Source organism: Bacillus rossius, chromosome 6 (assembly GCF_032445375.1).
Source record: "Bacillus rossius redtenbacheri isolate Brsri chromosome 6, Brsri_v3, whole genome shotgun sequence".
In the NCBI taxonomy this organism is placed as follows: Eukaryota; Metazoa; Arthropoda; class Insecta; order Phasmatodea; family Bacillidae; genus Bacillus; species Bacillus rossius.
Genome location: NC_086334.1, coordinates 16020617 through 16045852, shown reverse-complemented (window position 1 = coordinate 16045852; position 25236 = coordinate 16020617). Strand labels below are relative to the sequence as shown.

Below are 25236 nucleotides of genomic sequence, written 5' to 3'. Positions count from 1 at the left end.
GCAGAGGGACGTCAATAGATTAGTTATTTACCCACATATTCAACCCCAAAATATAATATTATTTTCTCAAACCCAAAATTTGCATATAGCTCACGGTACTTTTTTTTTACACTAAAAATTTGTATAAAATATACCACTCTTACGCGGGTAAATACAGTAACACATTTTACATTACAACATTAATAAATTTTTCAACACAGAAATACTTAACGGATTAATTAAAATTGTTCCAAAGATTTATACATGCTTATTTTATAACAAACTGTATTTGGAAGTTCATATATATCAGTAAAAATAATCATTTTTTTGGAGAAATTAGTATCAAGAAACATTTAAGTGTCATATTTGTTCAGTAACATAGTATAGTTTTTAATAAATAATTTTATAAAAAAATAAGAATAACAACACTGAAATCTCCTGTTTTAAAAACTAAATAGGCCTGAAAGTAAAACCATAAAATCTTGTCTGACTATATCTTAAATCGCAAAACAAATATGAACCAACAATATCACTGATAAAACTGAATATATGGTGTAAACTGATGTGAAGTTCAATCCAACCATTACTATCAAACAGATGGACTTGTTTTTTTTGTTTTATATAGTAATTTATTGCATAAAAAAGGGACAGTTTGGGTTAAACTAGGTGAAACTGAAGTAAAAAAGGTAACAGAACAAGGATGGAAGTTTGTAGGAACAGTAAAAAACTTGCGATGGGATCAACATGTACCTAATGAAGAAAAAAAAAAGCCAGTGGAGTTAAATGTAACATAGATAAACTGAATGTAAATGATGTGCAAACTGAATGTAAATGATGTGCACTTACCACAGGATAAAATAGTTTGTAAACATATTTACCTAAAATGAAGAAAGTGACCTGACAACAGACTTAGAAGTGAAGATATCAGAAAAAAATTAAAGCACAAAAATGAGTACCAGACAGAAGGTAATTCTCATGATTCATCCTCTAATGTGAAAAGGAAAGCATAGAAATCCCAAGGAAATAGGTACTAGTTAAATGGATATGATGATTTCTGGAAAGACAAAATATAAGGAATTCCAGGGAAGAGGATACTTTCAAGCTAGACTGATAGTTAACAACCATAGAAACTGAATTCAAATAAATACTGTGTTATACTATGTACAAGTGCAATTGTGATTTGTATGTAAAAAAAAATTGGTTTTCCTTGGACTTTCAACTGCATCAAATTTTAATTAACGTAATGGTTTCTAACATTTCAGTCAAAAATTATTTCTTCAGTTTAAACTTTACCATGCTAAATTCCACAAGCCAATCCAGACAATGGCAGGCAAAAACCTGCAAATGGTAATAAATTGATTCAAATTATCATTTACACCAAATGCTGAAATAAAAATCCAACAATTTCAAAAATAACATATTTATAAGAATAAAAACTATGTCTTACATATCAATAAATACAGGTTTCAACAAGCTAACAATGTTAAAACACACACACAAAATACAACAGGAAAAAAAAACATGTCTGTAGTAATAGGATGTCGTTCCTTTCAGAAGGAAACAATGCAACACAAAATTCTTAATACTGTCGAAGTTCCGTGCAGATCCAAGTACACTGCCGTTACATGCCGAACACATCCCCTCCTTTCCTGTAGTCAGCGTTGGCTATTATCGCATCCCCTTGCTTAGCAATAGCACAGATGATCGACCCTCGATTCCTGTACCGAGTCATGTTGTGGCCGATCTTCGCTAAGCTTTTGACAACTCCCTGAAAAAAAATTCCAATAGTGTCATTACTCATTAGTGCTTTAATTCTTTTTAGTATACAAAAATTACAGATTATATCTATTCATGTTAATCATTTGGAGTTTTTGCATCCAGACTTGGGTTGCACATTTTGCATTAAATGTCAATTATCAAAAAGTTCTAAAACATTATTGATTAAACAGCTGTGTTAAGAATTAAAGGTATTAGGTAAGTAAATTACATTAATATTGTATTTGTAACTGTAATACATGAAAATAAAAACCATGATGTACATTCAAGAAAGAGATTTCTAGACTGTAAGACAATGAACAATAGTGTATGAAACAAAATTAATTGCAGAACTGTCTAACATGTTCATCAGGACAGCAGAACTAGAAGATCGGGGAGTCAAATGACCCCCTAGAAAACTATTGTAGGGGTTAGATATTTCAAAAGAAATAATGAATCCACAGACTGCAGCAGTATTTTTAGACTATCTGATCCAATATTTCTTTACAAAAAAATATCAGTTACCAAAGAAAATTAAAAAAAATTACTTTTAAGGTTTTGTGTGAATATTAATGTTAAAACACTTGAATAATTGTTACAGTTTATCAACTAAAAAAAATATATTCTTTAATTAAATGTAAAAAATGTCTCTTCAAACCTCAAAACTTGTCTGACTAATGACCCTTCCTCACCCCTGTTGTACAAAAATTAACACTTAGTTCAGCAAGTTAAAAGTGACCAAAAATTTGAAATGTTTCTGATAAAAACAATTTTTCCTGAAAACGAGACAAAAATTGAATATGAGTATTCTCCCAAATCTGGAGTATCATTTTCGAGGCTGTTTCTGATTGAGGAAAAAATAATTACAATACATATTACATTGTCTTCAAACCATTATGCAAGTCAAATTGACCTTCATTTATTATATGTGAATGTTTATGTCAACTTACATCCAAAACACCATACTCGTACTGGACTTCCATTGGGAACAACTGGTGGTGTATCCGGCTGGCATCAACAGCCTCCTTTATGGTGTTTCCAAACCAGATGTACCTCATTATCACCTGCAAAAATATTTTTTTTTACACATTTCATTAACATTAAACAATTTTGATTACAATAACAGCCTTCATTCCATAAGCGTTACATTCTGCAAAGTGATAATTTAGTTTTAAATAATTAATCTGTTGTATTTCAGAAGATGTGCACGTGGTGAGGAAAATGTGTAGTCGATTCACTCATTTCATTTGTCTCAACTCCTCACCTAGCCACTTGCACCAGTTGCACCAGGAAAGGATTTGTGAGACGAGTCTAAGGCTGCACAAGACAAATGGTGAACTCGGTGTTTACAGTCACCGTTGAGTTCACAAGTGTTCTATAACAAGTAATTTTTTTTTTGTAATATTTTTACAAATGAAATGGAGTAACCAGGTACATATTTTAATTTTTTTAACTGTACACAGTTTTCAGATAGTTGTCAATACTTAGCAAGTGCTAGTGAATGTCACCATAACCATGGCAATGTCCAGAGAAATGAACACTCGAAGAGTGTGTAAACGGTCATTCGCATATATGGACGAATGCGTGAATGCCACTCATGAATGTTGGTGAATGATGAGGCGAACCACAAATGCAAATTTGTAAATGCAGTATAAGATGTATATCTTATTAAATCTTCACACTATCTGGTTATTCTGCCTCTTCCACAAAGCAGCTAGTAATTTTCTGTAAAAATAGGTGAAATCACTGGAATAATCCATGGACGCATATCCGCAATAATGCAAAATTCATGCAAAACGAATTAAGAGTTGCATGGCCAATAACCTTATATCTAACATGAACACTAAGAAAAGAAACAGCTCAAAAATTGTTTGTTATAGGCAATATGCTTTTGTTTGTCTGCTACTGCAGTTTCCTTACACTTGTCATCACTGTATTTGTCTAAAGTATGAAGAGATAAGCATGCAAATGTGTGCATCAGAAATTAAATCCATACAACAAGCATGCCTTTTTTTTTAAAAGATATTAAACCCACAAGCAGCATCAAAGAATATTAAAGAATGTGTCTCACTAATGCATGTACAGGAAACAGCTTTCTGGGTTGTGCTGCACACAACACGGGGCTTATAACACGGGCAATTAGTGCCAGCTGCCCCACCCGAGGTACAGACACACTGTGGCAACCAGTCTGAAGCAAGGGTGAAACAGATGAGCAGCAACAGAATGTGTTTGGTGGGGCATGTACATGGTAGTTGCAATGCCCTTGGGAATGAAACCTGGATGTGATGTGGGTAAGTGACAGGATAGCCAGATGACCGTATAGTGGCTGAAAGAAAAACCTCCAGAAAGTTCCGAAGGCAAGGAAGAAATTGGAGTGCTATTAAGAAAGGAGTAACTTGGACGAGGAGCATGGATTTTGAAACAGTTCAGGAGAGAGAGGTCAGTGGAAAGTAGGGAGGATTGCTTGCATCAAGAGTGTGAACGACATAAATGAAAATGATGGATGATGATGATGGTTGATGATTGATAATATATGATGGATGATGGTTGATGATGATGGTTGATTGATAATATATGATGGATGATGATGATGGTTGATGATTGATAATATATGATGGATGATGATGATGGTTGATGATTGATAATATATGATGGATGATGATGATGGTTGATGATTGATAATATATGATGGATGATGATGATGGATGATGATGGATGATGATTGATAATATATGATGGATGATGATGATGATGATATAACAACAATGACAACACATCCACTCATGACATTCACCAAAGCAGTGGCTGTAGTGATCTTGGTTCCGCCAGAGGCCCCGATCACCAGCCGGACGTCTCCGTTCCGGTCGACCAGCACGGAGGGCGACATGGACGACATGGCGCGCTTGCCCGGCTGGACGGCGTTTGCCGGCGAGTACGGCAGCCCGAAGTAGTTGTTGAACTCGGGCACTGAGAAGTCATCCATGCCGCTGTTCAGGATGATGCCCGTCCGGTCAGAGGCCACCCCGGCACCAAAACTGAAGACAAAACAATTCATAATGTAGTACCACATGACGTCGCAGGAAGCATTACATCTGTTAAAAGTACTGTATTTACCTGAATAATCTGCGCCCTTAAAGGAGCCTCGCACCTCTAATATTTAGATTGTAACGAAAAATATTTGTTTAGAAAAAGCTTCCCACCAAATTCTTAAAAACAGAACTTGGGACTGTATTTCAAGTTTCTAGTAAATGTTTATTCTGGACTTACGTAACCACTCTAAATTGAAGTTAAGACCGGGCAAATGACTTGTTAATACGAAACACAAAATACATAAAAACATGTGAGAAACAAGCTCGGGCCAAGCAGGTGCCCATAACCTTCAAGAAAGGAAAAGCATTTAAACACAAGGTTATGAAAAGGCACATGAAACTAACCTGACCCAGCGTGGCCTTACGGGTGTTCCATAGGACAAATGGGTCAAAAGTACAGTGCCACAACCCACACAAAACGTCTATACCGAACCATAATTTAGAAAGGTTGTGGCCGAAAGGTGAATGAGAACAAAGGGAACATTAGGAAGTAAAGTTAATGTGCAACCACAATGCACGCAATCAAAGAAACAAACGAACATACCCAACATACCTTGAGGCCATGCCTGGTAAGATGATCCTAACAAACACCCCCCCACCAGATCAAGCAACGGACTTAGTCTAGCACATAGGTGAGTAGAAGTGAAGACCGGCCTGTAGCAGCGGGGGGGGGGGGGGGGGGGGGAGGGGGGGGAACCAACACAACCTACCATCTGCACATGCAGAGAGGCGACTGGGGAGGAAGTGGAGGAGGGGGGTGGCAGACAAGGCATGACAGGAGAGGAGTGCAGTCTGGTTATAGTGGACTTAGAAAAAAAACAAATGACTGCATAAGTGACAAATTAAAATGGATTTGTCTATTATGATTCTAAACCAATTATAGTGTAAATTTAACATGTATGGTCAATTCAAAACTACAAATAAACTACTGACAATCTCAAAGAAAAAAATACTATAGAAATATGTCTGAATGATTTTGGTATGATATTATTACTACAGAAAAAATGACTGCCTTCAAGTTTCTGTGCTCCATGAGCTAAAATAGTGGGATCAGAGAAACAGAAATCATAAGTGGGTTCACAAAAATCTCACCACAAAATCGTAGACACCACTGTTCAAAGAAAAAATTGTTATGCTAAATCATTGTATGATTAAAACACTTACTAAATGTTTACTGTACTTGTAACAGACACTGCATCACCGTTGGGAGCAATTATAGAAATGTGCGAAGTGCCATGGTCATCTTGATTGTAGTACACAGCTCCATACTTGGATGCATCATCCATCGTGGCATTGTCCTGGATTTTCTTCCGTATTAAAGCAGCGTACTCCTGCGATGTCAAGTTACGGATCAACTGGAAAAAAGAACACAAAATGTTGATCATTAATACTGATTCACCATCACAGAGTTAAGTGCCGCAACGGTACACGTTTGACTGGTATTTGAGGGATCCTAGTTTGAATACCACCCATCACTCTGGTAAATTTCACACAAATCATCTATGCTTATATAAATTATATAACATTATATTTTTTTGTTTGACATTTTTTTGACCATTTAATGGAGTTATAAAAAAGTACTTGATGGAAAAGACAGCTGTTTTTAAAGGGAAAAATGTCTAAAAATTTCCAAAAAGTGTATTTTTAAGTATGTTATAATGATACTATATTATTTTGCAATGGGGCTTTTTTTTTTATTTGAATAGTTAAAAAAAATTAATTGTCTGAATTTTAACCTGAACAACTGTCCTTACTAATTTTATAGTACTTTTAATGAAGTAATTATAACCTAAAAAAATTGTCAAACAATTTTACAGTATTTTTAAAATAGTCAACTTTATCTAACCCATGAAAAATGTGTATTAAAGTTACTATCAATTATTTTTTATTAGTTAATTCACTAAACCACACAATTTTCCTTGACTTCGAAGGCCTTTACACCTACTCAATTTTCCAGAATCCAATGGGAATAAAATAATTTTACAAGCTTGTAATAGGTGGGGGCCTATTAGGGATTGAAGGAAGACCAGAGCCTGGCTAGGACTGCAGATTACGTGAATGGAGCAGTTGGGTAATCAAGGTTAAAGGTTTCAGGTACACAGACATTTTATTCAAATTCAATATTAATTCATAATCAATATTACGTTAATATTCAGATACAGTTACGTTTAACGCAAGAACAAATTCAATATTAATACATAATAAATATTACGTTAACATTTCTGACAAAACGAGTTAGTTGACAATTATAATTTGCATGGGTAAGCCGGCTACACAGTGAACGATCCAATCAACGATCGTCAAAAAGGGACATAATTTCCTTGTCTGAAGTTATATTACAAAAAAAAGTTACATTTACAAAACTACTGCAAAGTGCAGGTACACGAAAGAAAGAAGTTACATTATTCTTTAAAAAGCAGTACCAAACAAATACGTGCGACGACGTCTCAGGGGGAGACAGTTACAAACAGAAAAACGCAAGTTAAGTTAAATTTAAATTTAAAGCAGAAATCCAAACAACTTTTTGATGGTGGCGGCCGAAAAGGAATTTAGACAGAACAAATTTAAACAATACTGATTCTACATTAGGGTGAGGGCCACCGCCTCACTGACGACTGGAACCAACTTACATTTCTCCCCTGAGGTCGCACACGCACGAAGACTAAGTCGAAGCTCTCGGACTACATGCTAGTGAAATTAACAACTGGTCAGCTACTGCTGACAACCAAGCCTCACAAAGGCTACCAGTAGAAGAAGGCCCTCATCATGTCTGCAGCTGGTTTTATAAACTCGCGCCGCAGCGCGCGCATGCGCATATTGAAAGGGTGGGGGAAACGAGTACAAATTGAACAAACACTAGGAGGGGGAGAAAAGGAGGGAGAAGGATGAGGGGAGCGAAGTGCCGGAGGCCCGCGATGACGCGCGCTTTTCAAATCGCTACAAGCTACATATCATAAATATGTATAAATGATAGTTATATTTTACTTTACTTAACACAAATGACTAACTCATTGAAGCCATATATAAACTTAAAAATAATGCTAATGGTACCTAACATTAACAACATACCTGCATTCAGCCATTCATTGTCCGCTATTAGTCTTGATTAAGGAGTTTAAAGAATTCTTAGTGAAATATAAAAAATAAGGTATTTTAAGGGCCCTTATTCAATTAAAGACAAATTAAGGACTTTTATGGATATAAAGGATGTGTATGAACCCTGATAACTCCCTAAATACCAATTTAACATAAGAGACAAAAACATAACTTGTGACTCGAACTTTACTATTATGGTTGAAACAATGTGAAAATAGTGTTAATGCCAATATAATTTTTCACTCAGGAGATGTGAGGATTGCCAATCAACTTATTAAACCAAATAAGTTAAGAGCTTTGCTATTGTGGGAATTATATTGGATACAGAAATCGCTTGGACGGGAAAAGACATGAAAAACATATACAAAAAGTAAAAAAAAATTGACAGAAAGTGAGGGTCACAATGTTTGGCAAACAGGCAGCCGACAGGTATCTTCACAAAGGCACACGGCGGTCCCAGCTGCAGGCGAGGAGGAGCGGGACTCACGTCGTCGACGTTGACGTATCGCGGGTCCCCCAGCTCAGTCCTGCGGGCGTACGCGTACTTGAAGGCCTCGATCACGCGCTGGTAGGTGGTGGTGGTGGCGGCCACCGAGCCAAGGTCATCCCGCGTGAAGTTGTAGCCGTCCAGAATGTTCAGGATGAAGGCCAGCAGCACGCCGCTGCCCGGGGGCGGCACGCTGAACAGCCGCTCCCCGTCCCTCAAGGTCACCTTCACCGGCTCCTGCCACTGCACCCTGCGGCACACGTCGGCGTCACCACCCGGATCCCGCTACGCCAGGGTTCCAAGAGGCCCTTCGGCACGCATGTTAGCAGCCAAGAGTGGTTGGAGTAGGATGCGTGTTCAGGGCCATATGGTGCCATGGCTGCAAATGTGGCCAAAGGGCACATCTCGAAACAAGAACAGCATGGTTGGTAGGGCACACGAAAAACAACGGACACATAGAAAGCATTGGAAAAAAGCGGTGTGACAGTGCAAGTGGAGAAACTTAAAGAGGCCCGCTAGTGAGGGGAGTATTTGTGTTAGTGAGACGGGATGATAAGTGTGACGCTCGCTGGTTCCCCCAGCAAGGCCGTGAAGTGGCGCGCAGACTTATCGTCGTGCATCGGGCAACTATGAAATTTGAGCAATAGCCACAACATCATATGGCGGACCAATGAAGATAAAGGTGTAATGCAGGTCCCTGAGTTCTTTCAGGAGTCTGTACTGAGTGTTTAATGTCAAACAATTATTTTGAACACACGAGTTGTAGACATTTTCTCTCTTCTACAGATAACAGTTTAAAAAAAGAACGAAATACGGAAAACAGAACTACTCATCTGCCCTCCATATATATTTAAATACTTTTTGTAACCAGAAACTACTCAAATATCTTGAGCAGTTTTCAAAACGTGTAGTTTTTTTCTGAAGCTCTGCACACTGTGTGGCTGTCCAAATAGGCGGGACCTTCAAACTATTATTGAAGCACGGTTGGGAAAGGGTAGGGTATATTATTAAACAAACAAAATTACTGGTTTGCTGGGTAGTAACCAGGATTACAGCACTGCCATACTGCTCTGGTGGTGCACAACCGAACAGTGTCTCTCACCCCAATGGACTGAATTTTGTCTTCAGAACTACCTATACTCAACCATGGCTCACAATATAGCAATAGAGCTGCCAAAAACAGCTGCTTTAACAAATGACAAGTTCATTCGTTTACAAACAGTACCTGGTACTCCCAACAGACAATTGTGTTAATATTATAAAATCCAAAATTGTATTTTGACGGTGGTCATTTTGGACTAGAGGATCACAATATCAAAAATGTACTGCATTGATTCCAAGACATACAAAGTGAGACAATATTTTATAATCTCAAAAAATATGCTAGCACCATCCGCCATGACATGAGGTCTGGACAGTTCTAATGTTAAATAAGCAGTTCTATGTTGGGGCAACAAATATTTTTTTTTTTGCTGTGCAGTCATGCCTACTTAGTCCACGGTGACGACAGTGTCGCTGGACTGCATGCTGGTGCGGTGATCATAAGCTTCTACAAACTTCATTGAAGAATCCTCCCCTGGAACGAGTTTGTTGAGAAATAGTAAGTACTGAGGCAGAACGTACAAATTGTTACATTTCATGGTTCTCCCCCTCCCGCCCAACAGCCTTATGGTGAAAGTATACTCCAGCAAAAACATATATCGCCTAAAATATGCTAAATTCTGATGAATAAACATACTACAGTTAACTTTTAATTGGCTGCCGTACCTAAAAACTGTCGGAATCATCTACCAGACTTGCATGTTCCATCGAGTGAGCGTTGCTGTTTCTCCCTCGCTGAAACAAAACGTTCCCCCTCCCAGCGACACCGACTCACGTGTAGTCGCGCAGGTCGTCCTCCGTGATGATGCCCCCCATGCTTGCTATGTCCTCGGCGAGCGTCTTGGCCAGGGCGCCGGTGTACAGGTCGTCTCCCCCGCGCTCCGCGACGGCCCGCAGGGTGGAGCAGATCTTCCCCGGCCGGATCAGCGACCCCTGCCGCTTCAACTTTCCCGTCGCCGGGTCCACGAACATGGCCCTGCGACGCAGCAACAACAGCCCTCCCTTCACCGCACCACTACTTCCAAGTTCTCGTACACCTTTGCACCGTGGCACATTGGTGATGGGTCGTGATGAGAAACAAACATGTAGTAAGGAAATGCGTTGAATCAAATGGTAAGTTGAAACCGGTAGAAACCTTCAAGTATCTAGGAAGTGTATTGGAGGGAAAAAAATTGTAAGGAGATAACAAGGAGATATATTCTGCATGTGTGTGAGGGATTTGGTACGAAAGATGGAGGTGCCATTAAAATGCAAACAGTGTTGTATGATACTTACTATGTCCCTGTAGTCACTTACGAGGCTGGGACTTGGAACTGTAGGTAAGAGAGATGCTGGGAGGATCAGAGCAATAGGAATGTAGTTTATGAGTATGTATTTCGGTAGTCGCAAGGCGAGATAGGATCAGGAATGAAATGGTGCAAATAAGAGCGAGAGTATAAGACTTAAATGAGATCATGGAAAAACCAATAATGAGATGGTATGGACATGTCCAGAGAATGGGAAAACAGAGGCTGCCTAAAAAAATTATGCTACACAATCAACAATGCCAGTCTGTTAAATAAAACCACTATATTAAATCCAACTTTTTAAACAATACATTATTGATTGTAACTATGTGAATGACTATCGACATTTGATTATGCTTCAAATTATTAAATCAACAAACACTAGGTTGGTTTATTAGTTATGTTAATTGATAACAGATTTGTGATGAAGTACAGATTGAGGTTTTTAGGACAGCAAAGAAACATTGCAGTATTAAAAAATTACTAACCCAGTTTGGTAATTAACATTTTGTCAATTTCCCTGTTTTTTCCAAGTTTTGAAGACAACTTTTCAATTCCCTGGGATTTCTCTGTTTTCCAGATTTTCCCTGTATGCAGGAAGCCTGCTATTACTATTCATAACATGCAGCAGTCAAAATCAACAAGTGCGCAAATCCACCCTAAAAAAACTCCAACAAGAGCAGTCTGATTGATGCCAGATTATAGAATGTGCCGAACTAAAGAAATCAGGTTTCAAAAGTGCCATCTGTACTTTACAGTGAGAAATCCTAAGATACAAACATAATTATTAAAAGCTTGGATGCAATCCTGTGGCTACGGACAGGGTCGCTGAGATGGGGGAGACAGGATAGCCAAATACCGGGGCACAGGCATAGTTTCAAGATTTTTTTAAAGCTAGGGTTTATTCTGACAGAACGAAAATTACAAGCTGTTGTTGACAGAATCTGTTGGAAACCTTAAAAAAAACAATATGCATGTATCATTTATATACAGTTACGGCTATAGTAACATTTAAAATCTTTATTTTTTTTATTTTTTATTTTTGAAGTTTCAAAAAATTGTACATTAAATAACAAGGAGGGGGCCAGACAAAACTGTTCGTCCCCAGACGCCTTTGTTTTTCTCGACAGCCCTGGCCACGAATCAGTTTTAAAGTTTTCTCCGGACGCGGACCCCCCGGGCCGGAAGAGTACCTGAGGGTGGAAGAGTTGAATATGCTCTCGGCCCGGATTTCCAAGGTGTCCTGCACGTGCTTGGTCATGTTGTAGCCCTGCTCGCAGATCCTGATGGTCGGCTCGACCAGCGCCGCCCACTCCAGCCGGCCGTGTCTCTTGTGGGCCTCCCAGTAGCCCTTCAGCTCGCCGGGCACCCCGATGGCCAGCGGACCTGAACGGCAGAGCGGCGAGACACCTCTGGAGCCCTGGAGCCTTGCGCCCACTGCAGACCTCGAGTCACCTGGTCGCTCGCACCACGAGTCGCGCTGTTCCCGTGACACCTGAGGCTCGTCATCTTGCCCAACCACTTCATGTCTGGGCTTAAGAAGGAGTTCTATAGGATCCACAGGACATTGAAGGGTCCTTAAGGAATAAAACATCAATTTATAGATCTTAAAAGGAAATCAAGGAGGCGTATGAACTCAAAACAACTTATTAATGAGGACGGTTAATCTTAAAGATGACATATAATTTTTACGGACCCAAGAAGAAGTCTGGAGTTCGAGCAACAAACTTTAATTGATGGTTCATCACAACGAAAGAAGTTTTAAAAAAATACTTCACTCATGGTCTAAAGTGCTTCCCAAGGTTAGTTGGAGCTGAAAATTTTTTATTGTAAATAATAGAGAAAGTATTTAAGATGGGACGCTGAGAGTCTGAATTATTTGTAACTGAATGAAGTTTTACAAGATCCCGAAAATTTTGTAGCCTGTCCTAAAATTATTTCAATTTAATAATAATGGCAGATAATACCTTTAACACCCACATACTTTTGTGACATGTCAATTATTTCAATGACATACGTTTGTGACAGTGACAAAATTTGTGGTGGTTGTATAACTTAATTCAGTTGAAACACAATCCAGACACTATTGTGTTCCATCTTAAATACCCTATTGTTTACAATAAAAATGTTGTTCAACACCAACTTCCAAGCATTGGGAACTACCAGCACTGGAGAGCACTGAGTCATGTAATAATTTTCAACTTATTTTGTCGTGATAAACCAGCAGCCGAACGAAGTACGTAGGTCAAATTCAGACTCTTCCTGTATAATTTGATGGTTACCGGCTGAAATCTCACAGCTGCCCAATGCAAGACGAGAAGCCAGCACACAAGTCCACAGCCTTGCGCTTGAAGCCCCAGCGGGCATCGCAATCATCGTCCCGCCTCGGCGACACTAATACACCCCTGACCAGACGGGCCCACTAACGACGATCACCTCGCACCGCCCCTGAACCAGCCTCCGGCTCACTCACCCGTCTGGGACGACTCTGGCCTGCCTCGGAACATGTCAGCCGTGGCGGCGGCGGGGGCGGACTCCCGGGCGTCCAGGGTCTCCGCGGTCTGGCTGCCCCGCAGGTACAGCGTCATGAGGAAGCCCCCGCCCAGCCCCATACTCTGGCTGGTCACGATGCCGTTGCAGAACATGGTCGCGATGGCCGCGTCCACCACCGAGCCGTTCTTCTCCAGTATCTCCCTGCGCATCGCGAGGCGACCGTCACAATTACATTGTTGCTCTGTGCTTAGTCCCACCCCACTTCAACATTCAACAGAATAGGCACTGCAGTGAATAATACACCAAAAAAAAAAGTCTACTAATACATGAACCATTTTAAGGAATTTTAAATCAGGATTATACAGGATGACTTGTAGAGGGTTAGCCAAACTTAACAGAATGTTGGTAGACCCATTTAGATAATACATATAGTGCAAAAAAAAGCCCTGGGGGTTCTAATTTTTTTTTATTTCTTTTTTTTTTTTTAATTTTTATGAAAATTTGACCTCTTAACCCCTACAGCTTTTTTTTTTGTCGCAAAGGACGTATCAGCGACCAAACGTAAATAAAAAGACCAAATATAAAACACGCAACAAAAAATCTATCTGGCCAAATTTAGGTAAAACTTAAAATAGCTTTTTGTCATGTTATATATACGTGTGTGTGTGTTCCATGTAAAATAATAATAAGAACCAAATGCAGAATTTCATTACATTGATGAGGGGTGGTGGGGGAATATATCCACTTTGCCCACCTGTTTGCATTCAAATTATTTCCTTTTGTTGATGGAAATGATATATTTAGGATTTCAGTGGTCAGAGGGCAGGTTATATCCTATCAACCTTGTCCACCCCCTGTGTAAGCCCCTGAATGTAATATGAAATATATTCTCAGAAATACACTGATTTCAGCACTGATCCCTCTATTTGTATTTCTGTGCAAATATAAACTGAACTGATGTGTAAAACAAAAATTGCAGTTTAGCAAAAGGATGCTGAAAATAATGTTTTTCATTAGTTCCAGCATCATTATTGTTAATTTTGGAACTTTACCCACTTTTGTGAACATTCCAGTAACCTTACTTTTCCAGGACTTGCAACAAGCAAAAAACCCTGATAAAGGAAGCTACAACCACATTGAAAAATTCCTATGAAGCTTTACCTACTGTTATTGGCCTTTTTCATTTGTGTTACTGTGGGCAGGCCCATTGCCAGGCCAGGAACTTTTTTTTAAAGGCAGTTTAATTTTATATGTTCACGAGTATTGGCAAAAACATGAGATCATTAATTCAAATTACATACTATAATGCAGAAAAATAGTTGCAAACTCACAAAAATTGTATAGGGTTGTTTTTTTTCTCTTTTATTTTTTTAATTTACTTAACAGCCTATTAAACTCTCCTTGATTAGATTTTATAGCCAGGGGTATACGCAGAATTTAATTTTAGAGGTGATAAAACCCCTTTGCCTGCCATTTGATTTCAAATTCTTTCCTTTTTTGTTGGTGGGGATATCATTTTTATTGATTGTTTTAGGATTGGCAGGGAGGGGAAGAACATACATTCCCTATCCATCTACGTACACCCCTGGTTATGGTTAACAATGTTTACTTTTAAATTGCACAAAATTGTTGTATCTTGAAATGTAACAATATGAAATACATATCAATAATTATAGTTACAGCTTCTTTATATTTTCAGGTTTTATCACACACTACTGTAGTACAATGTAATGATAAATCAACATCACCTTATATTACACTTACCTGCATCTTCCAATTTTTTTGTGGTCCTTCAAAAGTATTAATTAAACAAGGGAGTTCAATGTATGTACTTGCAAGTGTATAATAGCAGGAAATACGAAAACAAGAGATTCAGTTTAATAAGGGAATTAGTGTGTGATAATGTCCATGGTAACCGCCATTTATTGATTGCAATGCACAATCAAATAAGATGTTTCACTATCAAAAATTCAGAATTTTCATCTCTAATAAGTTTCACTACATACCATATGTCAATTCTATCAGCTTATTGAGTAAAAACATACACTTGCCCAAATCACAGATGTAAAATGAAGTACAATTGCATCAGAAAGTGTTTATATTAAGGTGCAAAAAAAAATCCAATTTTTAAATTTCTAGGAAAAGGTTAAAGCTAATTTTATGAATACAACAAAGTTTAAGTTAACATTTTTATCCTGATTCCCATAAAATAAATCAGCAGGGCAAGTGATATTTTCACTCTTTTTTTTTTTGCTAACTCCAGATATTTGGAAAGAAATATTTAAAAAATGAGAATATATGAAGTTAACTGTACGTACTGCTCAGCTGTTGGGAAATACGAAATTCACTCCTGGTGAGTGACCATAGGAGTCTAGCAAAAAATTTGTTAAATATAAATTATTTACTCAACTATTTACAAACTGCATATAATGGTTAAAGATTGAAACATTTAAGTATAGGTATTGCGATAAAACAAAGAAGTCAAAATGCACTAATCCAACATGAAGGGTGAACTTGAATTATTCTGAACCAACCAGGGGGAAAGTATAATACATAAAGACTGTGTCCAAAATTGCCTAAGTAAATACATACAAGTTCTTGTTCCTGGAAGACACACCATAAGGACTGCCCGTACTGGATACAAAGATATATGGAATCTAATCTGTTTTTTTTCTAGCATACTTCAAGTTAAAGAAATGTTGCCATTTCTACAATTGTTTAGCAGGTTCTATTTAATGTAACTAACATTATTTAACATAATTTAAAGACTTTTAAAATAATGTTCACTTTATATTTGACTGGCATTAATAAATTTAATAAAATATAAATATTGAAAAAGTTAACAAAATATGCATATACATGCACATATGAATCTTCTGCATGAAACAAAGGTAGAATCAAAGTGATTTACCATAAATCTGGCACGATAGTAATCAAGTATAAAAAAATTACTAGGGCAAATCTTGAACCCATATCAGAATTCGTCCGGTAGGCTACACTAGCCCTGAAAGTTACCTGGATCTCTTAGGTCTTCTATTTACCACCTGGATTTGAATATAATTACATATTTTAATTACTACATAATATGTGTATGCATAAAATGTATATAAGTATCTAGTTACATTAAAATAAAATGGTTCAGTAATACTGATAGAAACCAGTAAAACTTGCCAATATTTCAAAATTCTTAATAAAATAATAAAAAAAACACCAAGTGTATCGTATTCAACTTCAATGACATGTAGAACCAGACAAGTTTTTTTAATTATATAACCCAATATTATATTCAAAATAAATATTTTCTATACATCAAGACTTTAATTATGAAATATGTACAAGAATTAGAATCAGAATTTGTGAAGCCATTGCAACAAATCACAAGTTAACTCTATTCTGTACTATTTCACTGGGTTAAAATTGTCTGGAGCAAACACCTAATTTAATACAGTACTCATATTTACTAAAAGATATTAATGAGACTCGTTTTAAAAAGATTTCATTTCTAACATTTAACTAAATCAGTGTGTTACAACCCTATGTGGATATACCCTGGTAACAAAGATGCATCTAAAATTAAAGCCACTAAGGTAATTATCTAGGAGTGGTACATCCAAATATATAATTCTTTATATGTATGTGAATTGCTTTACCAACTTTTTTATGATTTCTCTGTAAACCCATCAAGTTATATTTGTATGATCATTTCAATATCAGACAGATTTTGATGACACCAGTAAACTACTTGTACTAATGCCATTTTGACTATACTCGTTTTTGGATTTTAATTTTCTTTTTATAAAAGTGCCCCTCTGCTGGATATCAACTTGCACCTATGATAAAAGTTTATGAACAATATTATCACACTTCGGTTGTAGTTTTGATGATACTTAAAAAATTAAATGCCATAAACAATCGAGATTAGTTCTCATGACTTGTAAAATAAAATACCTATAAAAATTATGTCAGCTATAAATTCATCATTCCTTTACACTTCTGTCAAACTCAACGATGGCAAACTAACCAAACCTTTTAAATTTCCACTTAAAGGGCAGTTTGAAAAAAAATAACAAAATTAAAAAAAAAACATTGGGTTTAATTTACTTTATACGCCAAGTAACAGCCCATTGAGATTTCATAACATGAGTAATATAGTTTTATGTCCGATCAGCTAGTGCAAACACAGATAAATTTAATAAAACCTACTTCAATAAAAATCACACTATGCACATTTCCATTACTACAAACATTGAAAATTATAATAAAAATTGTACCAAAACGCTGATGCGAATTTGTAGACTTGCACAATTAACTTAAAAAGTCTTCTCGCCCCTTCAAAAAGTTCCACCGCAACCGTCCTTGGAATAAACCGAATCACTAAACCAAAATTTCACTGCCATAAAAACGTCAATGTTTTGAGTAGTCCACATTTGGAACAACGCACACATGATTTAATTCTTCACTTTGTTTTCAGTCTTCTTCTTCTGTTCGCTGTTTTGCAGTTTAGTAACTATCTTGCGACTATGTCCAGAGGGATCAAAATGGTTCGTGTGTTCACTAGCTTCTTTCTTCGAACGCTGCTTACCGCTGTGGCCCGAAAATATATGCTTATCATGCTCAAAGTTGTAACGGTCGTATTCATCCAAATGATTTTCGGACATCTTGAAACAAACACGAATTTACTGCGCAGCCAAATACACGACGTAATCGAACGACAACAACTTTTCTTCTGTTCGTTAAATGGAACGTTAGCGCTTTATAACGCCTTCTTTGTTGCCTTCTACGCTGGTACGCTTCTGGCTACCTCTACTGCGCACGCGCAGGTTTATCTTCCTGGCGTTTCATTGGCTGAGATCGGGAACGCTGCTCTCCGGATAAGACGGTTTCAACTACCATGCTTTAATACAAAGGGAAAAATCTCGAATTGTTTTTTATTTTTCTCTTGGCATTGAGTTCCGTTAAAAAAAAAAAAAAAAAAAAAATGCCACGTATCTTAAAAATAATTATCGAAGTGATTTACAAATCTTAAATAAAAATCGTAGATATTTCACAACCGTACACTGGCAATGGAAATGTGTCCTACGAAAGACGTGGAAAATTCAAGAAATGCGTCCTCGTGGTCTCGTCCAGAATGTTTTCTCTCACTTATCTCTCACTTGTGCAGCTAGGACTTACGTCACATAGCCTACTCACAACTTAATCAGCATCAGTAACGGTTGTTGTTCAACGCTAACGAGCGAACTTTTTTTTACAAACATGTTGGTATACTTTAAAATTTAATTCCTTTCAGCAAATATTTTGTTTTATTCTTTTTTTACTAAATAAGTATAAACACAGGTTATATGTATGGTATATACATGTCACTGTTAGTAAACAAGCTGATATTTTTATTTAAAATATATGAAACAAAACATGTATGTATTATTAACACGATTAGAGTTATAACAAAGTAAACAGTAAATTAACGCGTGGAGTTCCACAAGGCTCAATTCTTGAATCTCTTCTCATGATTTTAACAGTAAGCAGTGATAATTCTTTCACAATGTACCTAATTTTTGTTGTTGTGCGTTACCGTCTCTAATGAATGCAGACGTCGCACGGCTCCTCGCGAATCTGCCCCCCGACGAGCTTTTGTTTTCCACTAAACGTACGTCATAGCACATACGTCAGTAATACCCGACAAACTGTAAAATTGAATGGATTTTTTACTATGTACTTCTTAACCTCAACTATTCGCGTGCTTCTTTGTTATTTTTAAATAATTACAAACAGCTTCGCCGATTGGTTAAAGCGCGGGCAGAAACTCGGTGCTCATAATTTTGAGACATGCCTACCGTGGTGCCAGGATCGAACCCACGACGGGCATGGGCCTTGTGGTCCGAATTCTTTGCAAGGCTATATATAAATTATAACCATCACCCCCCCCCCCCACCCTAAAACCCCCGAATTCCTAAGAAATCCTAAAAAAAAATATTCTCGCCAACAAAAGGAAACATTTTTAAAGCAAATTGTTGGCAAAAAACGTGCCGTAACACACACACACCCTTCGCCGCGAAATGAAATTTTGCATACGCTCTTGTGTGTAGTTAGTTGTAAAATACAATATTCGCCAACATAACCACACTAGTTACAAGATTTAACAACAAAACAAATTTCTACTTCATCTAAATTTTTTTAATATATTAACCTATAAGTTACAGAAATAGACCAAACTAGCAGTATTATTAGTAAAATTGTAATTGAAACATAAGTACACACTTAGTAGGTAGAAAATAAGTACTAAAAGAGTGTCATCTGCAAGTTTATAAGCTACAATATTCAATAATCCAGGTTTTTGTAGTAGCTTAGAAGTAAACAACTTGTGAACGTGTGAAAATTCACTTGTAATTATTCAAGTTTACAAAAGTAGTTTTGATGATATTTTCGACTCGATATTTTTCACAAACTTAACAATTTTCCTTTTTCTTTTACAGATAAATAGACACCAGAAAGGGCATTTAAGTAGTGTTAGAATTCAAGTACGCAGTTGCGTAATTGCGACCTTGAGTACTTCTCTTGCCATTGTGGCGTACTTGACGAGTACAGACGGGTTCGACGTAGGCCTTTTTCAAACAGCCAGCCAAACAGGCTGTACAATTTGTTTTTTTTAAAAAATCAATTTATTAGGAAAAAAAAATACTATGTTTAACTGAAATTAGAGAATTGTTAGCACTTCTTTAGTAACACGCGAATCTACGGCAATTTAATTTATGATTCTTTCTTTAAAGGAGAGAGATGGCGCGAACTTACGGTCGCAGATTCTGACGTCCCTTTACGAGAGAAAAGTATGTACTTCCCAATAGCAATTTACCCTGTGAAGGGGAGAAAACCAAAGGTGTTGATGTAAATATTCTCACTGCTATGTAAATAATGGAGTAATAATATGTAAAAATTTGGCAAAAGAGCAGGAAACTGCTGGTGTGTCTGTATAAACTTGTAAAACATGTACCATGACAAAAAGAAAAAAGAAAAAAAAAAACCTATTAATTGTTGTAATTGTTGTCCGACCGTTGTGAATGGTTGATGGAGTCTGAGGGAGGAGGGGTGGCGGGGGGGGGGGGGAGGGAGAGACTCACTTGCCGACGGCGGAGCAGGGCGCGCCGTCGGAGCAGACGGCGGCGGTGCGGAAGCGGTGCTCGACGGACGGCGACGGCGGCTGCGGCAGCTCCGGGTCGGGCGGCTCGAGGGAGCGGCTGCCCGCCCCCGAAGACGACGACGAGGACAGGCTGTAGCTGAGCTGCACCACGCCCGCCGCCGCGCTCACCAGCAGCACCACTCCGATCAGCAGCACCAGCCGCTTCTGCAGCTTGGGCCTGCACGCAATCGTGTCTCTGCACGCACCGGACACTGGACACTGGACTCTACCACCCCCCCCCCCCCCCAACAGTTTCTTTCACCAAGCATCCCGCCTACCTGGACACCAGGGACGTCGGAACAGGGGGACAGCAGGGGCGAGTCGCCCCCGTGCTGTTATGCATGGGGGGACGGGGACGAGAGTAGCATTTCGCCCCCCTCCTTTTCCCAGAATAAATGTTTGGTCCTAATAGTATTTTTCTCAACCAGTAGTTACAAATGTTGCATTAGTGATCACATTGAATATAAAATCAAATTTATGATTGTCAATATACTGCAAATTCATAGATGGTATTTTATTGAAATTGTACTACATCTACTGTCAGAGTATCAAGCCATAACAATGTTCACATGTTAAGGAACCAAAAAAATATCTATTGACATTAAATTCCAAAACCGAAGCTAAGGGGTAGATCACATGAGTTAGGTTATTTGTCACCCACTACCCACGACATTATAATCCATATTTAATACATACTACTTCATCAAATTCTTGAAATGGTAAATTTAAAATTTTGGTTCGGAAACTCATTAAATAGCACAATTTTTCATCTAAAATTCCAAAAATTTCCGGGGGAGGGCCCGGACCCCCGCTCTAGGACTGAGGTTAGTGTGATACTTCTTTTCGGCCCCCCCCCCCCCCACCCACAACTCATGAAAACGTTCCGACGTCCCTGCTGGACACACACACACCGTGTGCAGAGCTTCAGAAGAAACCACTCAATTTGAAAACTGCTTAAGATATCCGAGTGGTGTCTGGTTAGGAAAAATATTTAAGAATGTGGTTCTGTTTCCGTATTTCATTTTTAAACTGTATTTTTAGCAGAGTGAAAACCGTGTTTTCAAATTATTTTTTTAATGTGAAACACCCGGTAAAGATTCTTAAAAGCAACCTAGGGCATTGCATTCCCACTAGTGGTTCTCGTGTAAAAGCACAAATTTACAGATATCTGTCATGAATATTTCTGTTCCAGTGCATCAAATGCGCTTTGGAAGTCGGCTAAAGGTTCGGTTTCAGGTTGTAGCCGTTGTTACCATAATACGACTTCCGGTAGTGTTTTATAGCTATAGCTTTTCGTTTCATGGTACATAGACCCAAAAACAATTTTCAATTCAAAAGTTTGTGTGTATGTGTGTATTTGTGTGCATACATAGGTGTATAAATGGAAAAGTTTTTTTGAAAAAAAAAAAATCTCTGTAACTCCCATAAAATTACACATTTTTTCGGATCCATTTGAACGTATAACTCGCAGGAGTACCTAATTAATAAATAAATTTTTGATACAACCACCCGTAACTGCAAGAGGTGAAAAAAACGTGTTGTATGACAAAAAAAAATTCATATTATTCATATAATTCACCATAGAATCAGTTAAAACTATTTTTAATCTTATAAATGTTTACCTTAAACTTTTATCTGAAAGAATTTTTGAAAATACGAACCAATGCTGCAGAGGGTTGGAAAAAAACGTAGAAATAAACATGTCTTACCATGTACCGTTCTTGAAATGTCCGGGAAAAAAAATTCAATAAAGGATTTTGTAGCAAATAAAGAATTACTTAATACAATAAAACAACGTTTCTTAATATTGAAAGTTACAAAATACCGCTTTAAAATTACATAATTTTTATTACCAAAAAAAGCAAGTAACAGAGTAATGTCACACTTCTGTATTTAAAAAGCCACATAATATTACGTTAAACCTTAATGGAATCATAGATTAACTAAAGGACAAATTTCGTCGCGTGTAGCAGCATTTGGGACCACTATGAGACGTCGTAAGGTGTCATACCTGCCACCTTTCTCCGCGAGTCGAACGAATTAATTTTTTATGTGGGTCTTACGTTTCTTATCGGAGGCAAGGTCGTGACAGACCTTCTAAACTTAACATAATTATCAACTATTCAACATTACTCTGTGAAATTCTTTATTTCCCAATAGACCATTGTTATTAAAGGGCAGAAGAATTTTTTTAAGTCAAAACGTAATTTTTTTTTTTGTGAATGATAAATGCAATTTGAAATATTGGTAGGGCGTATAAAAAAAATTTGGTTTTATATGTGCAGTAAAATTTGAACTCGTACAGACCCAGGTGGCGGACGCAAGGATGGAGGGTAGGGGGAATATATCTCCACTTCCCCCTTCCTCCCTGAAGTTGTTAAAAAAAAACATGAGAGATCTCGGTGACGGCAGTTTGTGTTATTTTCAATAATGCAAGGTGAGATGTTAGGACCACAAATCACAAAGGCAGTTAGTTATGTAGGTTGAGAAATATAATATAGCTGTCCAAAACCTTTGTTGTTAACGTAGGTGTTTTTAACACAAAAAAAAATTTGTTTTATAAGTTTTTTTAAACCCCCTCCCGAAATAATTGCGTGTATCCGCCACTGTACGGATTGTTTTCGCAAGCTCTAAGCACGTGACAGTGACTGACGCGGGAGTTTCGAGCTGAAGGCTGACGCGGCAACCGGCCGGTCACGACCCGAGATACGCGTCTGGCCAGTCAGCTCGAAGCACGAGCCATGCTTCCGGAACTCGCTTGCCCACGGCATCGGCTGCCACCCAGGGTGTCCACAGTTAGTACTTTCGTACTAGATCTAGTACTTTTATAAGTTCTTTAGTGGTCGAGTACATTCACGCTCAGATCTAGTACTTTTTTCTTTAATATAATATTACAGTAACTCCAATATGTTTTATTATTAAGCGTAATTATTTTTAAAAATTATGGAATGTATGTGTGTGTGGTGTAATATTTAAGTTAGAGCATTGCAATGTCATAATAACTTCCTAAATTGTTAAAACTATAACAAATTATAATTTAGTACTATTTTTTCAAATCTAGTACTTTTTTCTCACCTAAATTGGTACGAAATATTTTTTCCTTGTGGACACCCTGCTGCCACCATGGATCACAACACGGCGACGGCGGCGAAGCCGAGATTCCTTAACCAATCACGTTCGACACATCTATGAACGTCAGCGCTAAAAAAAAAAAAAAAAAAAAAAAAAAAAAAAAAAAAAAAAAAAAAAAAAAAAAGATGGACGCGACAAAATATAATTTTGAAATGCGTGTATGAATTTTTGTTTTCGAAAGATGGTTAAGCTGGTGAATTGGTATTCATATTCATATTATTATTATTATTATTATATTTTTAATCTTTTTTTTTTACTTAATTTTCCTGAGAAATCTCTTCAATGTGTTTATGCACAGTTTTTTTTTTTTTTACAAATGAATGTTAAATTAGAATTAAATTACTTTCGTATATATTTAAAAAAAAAACCTACAAGCATTGATGTCTGACGTATGTTTGGTGTGCACGTAACAACAGGAAACATTTTATGCACGACCGTTCATTGTTAGTTGTGCGGATAAAAACCGTATGTTCACAATAACGCGACATTTTGCTGTCGCGTCGCCATCTTCGCATCGCGCCTTCGCGCTATTGTGATTTCAACATCACACAGAAAAAAATATTTCTGTACTTTTACAAAAGATTCCTTTGGAATGTTATTTAAACTTTGAATAACACATTTTATAAATGAAACACGTTTTTTGAGATAATACCGAGTATTTCTTACGAAAATTGGCGCATAATTTTATATTTTAATTGATTTTTCATTCAAGCATATTGGTTTTAAACCACGGAAAAGATGATCTAATATTAAATAATTTGACTTTATATTGTTTTTAATTATGCTTTTTAAGGTAAGCAGTGAATAATGGAAAGCTATTCAGGGAACGGTTTACAAATAAGTTAACTTTTAAAGGTACTGGGACAACACACAGAAAAAAATTGCCTGGGTAAGAATCCGAAACAGTGTTACTGCGAACTCTAATTTTGTAGTGATGTAGTGGTTCTCGTGTAAAAGCACAAATTTACAGATATCTGTCCTGAATATTTCTGTTCCATTTACAAAAAAAAATTGGTTGTCTGTAAAGTCGGTTTACGGACGATAGTTTAACGTGACAACGTCATTACAAAACATTGATGAAATTATTGCATACTTTAATAAATCAAACTGAATAATTTTTATTGAATTATCACTATTTTGTATGGATACAAAGAAAGACTGAAATGAAATCTACAATTTAATTGATAAATTTACTTTTATTTGCACTCATTAATTCAAATATGTTTATTACTTTAGCGAACATATTATTTTAACTATAACTTTTATACATGTTTGCTATTTAACTTCTTCCAATCTGGGTTTATTCTGTTAAGGATAGGACGATGATAGGAAAAGTAGGAAACGAATGGGAGTGTTTCAAGTTTAATGTGCTTCGAAAAAGTCAAATCGATGGTTTTTCCAATCGAGTGGAAGAGAGATAGATGCGGCGCAAGCGTACAATGAGCGTAACGGGACACAGCGGTAACGGGACAATGTGCGTAACGGGACACTTTTTCGTGCGTGCAGCCGGCGTTCATCGATTTATTAGACGTTGTCACGTCAAAAAAAAACAGTGCAGCCACGTACACAGAAATGAACGTCGCCACACAGTTTCGAGAGAAAAGCACGTCCGCTCTGTGGGCTGTTGCAAGACCTCCGACGACGGAC

At 37.4% G+C, this 25236-nt stretch overlaps 1 protein-coding gene across 5 annotated transcripts in view; it reads right to left on the bottom strand.

Annotated features, from left to right (window-relative positions):
• Window positions 1-1383: 1383 nt before the first annotated feature.
• LOC134532710 (scoloptoxin SSD14-like) overlaps window positions 1384-25236 on the bottom strand; it is an 80907-nt gene continuing 57054 nt past the window's right edge. For all 5 annotated transcript variants that reach the window (XM_063369479.1, XM_063369477.1, XM_063369476.1 and 2 more), the window contains 9 exons: window positions 20399-20635; window positions 13267-13487; window positions 11987-12179; window positions 10283-10483; window positions 8407-8656; window positions 5988-6178; window positions 4529-4769; window positions 2685-2798; window positions 1384-1747 (listed from right to left, as the gene is read on the bottom strand). In XM_063369479.1, coding sequence (XP_063225549.1) covers window positions 1601-1747; window positions 2685-2798; window positions 4529-4769; window positions 5988-6178; window positions 8407-8656; window positions 10283-10483; window positions 11987-12179; window positions 13267-13487; window positions 20399-20635 — 1795 coding nt within the window. In that variant the 3' untranslated portion in view covers window positions 1384-1600. The remainder of the gene's footprint in view (window positions 1748-2684; window positions 2799-4528; window positions 4770-5987; window positions 6179-8406; window positions 8657-10282; window positions 10484-11986; window positions 12180-13266; window positions 13488-20398; window positions 20636-25236) is intronic.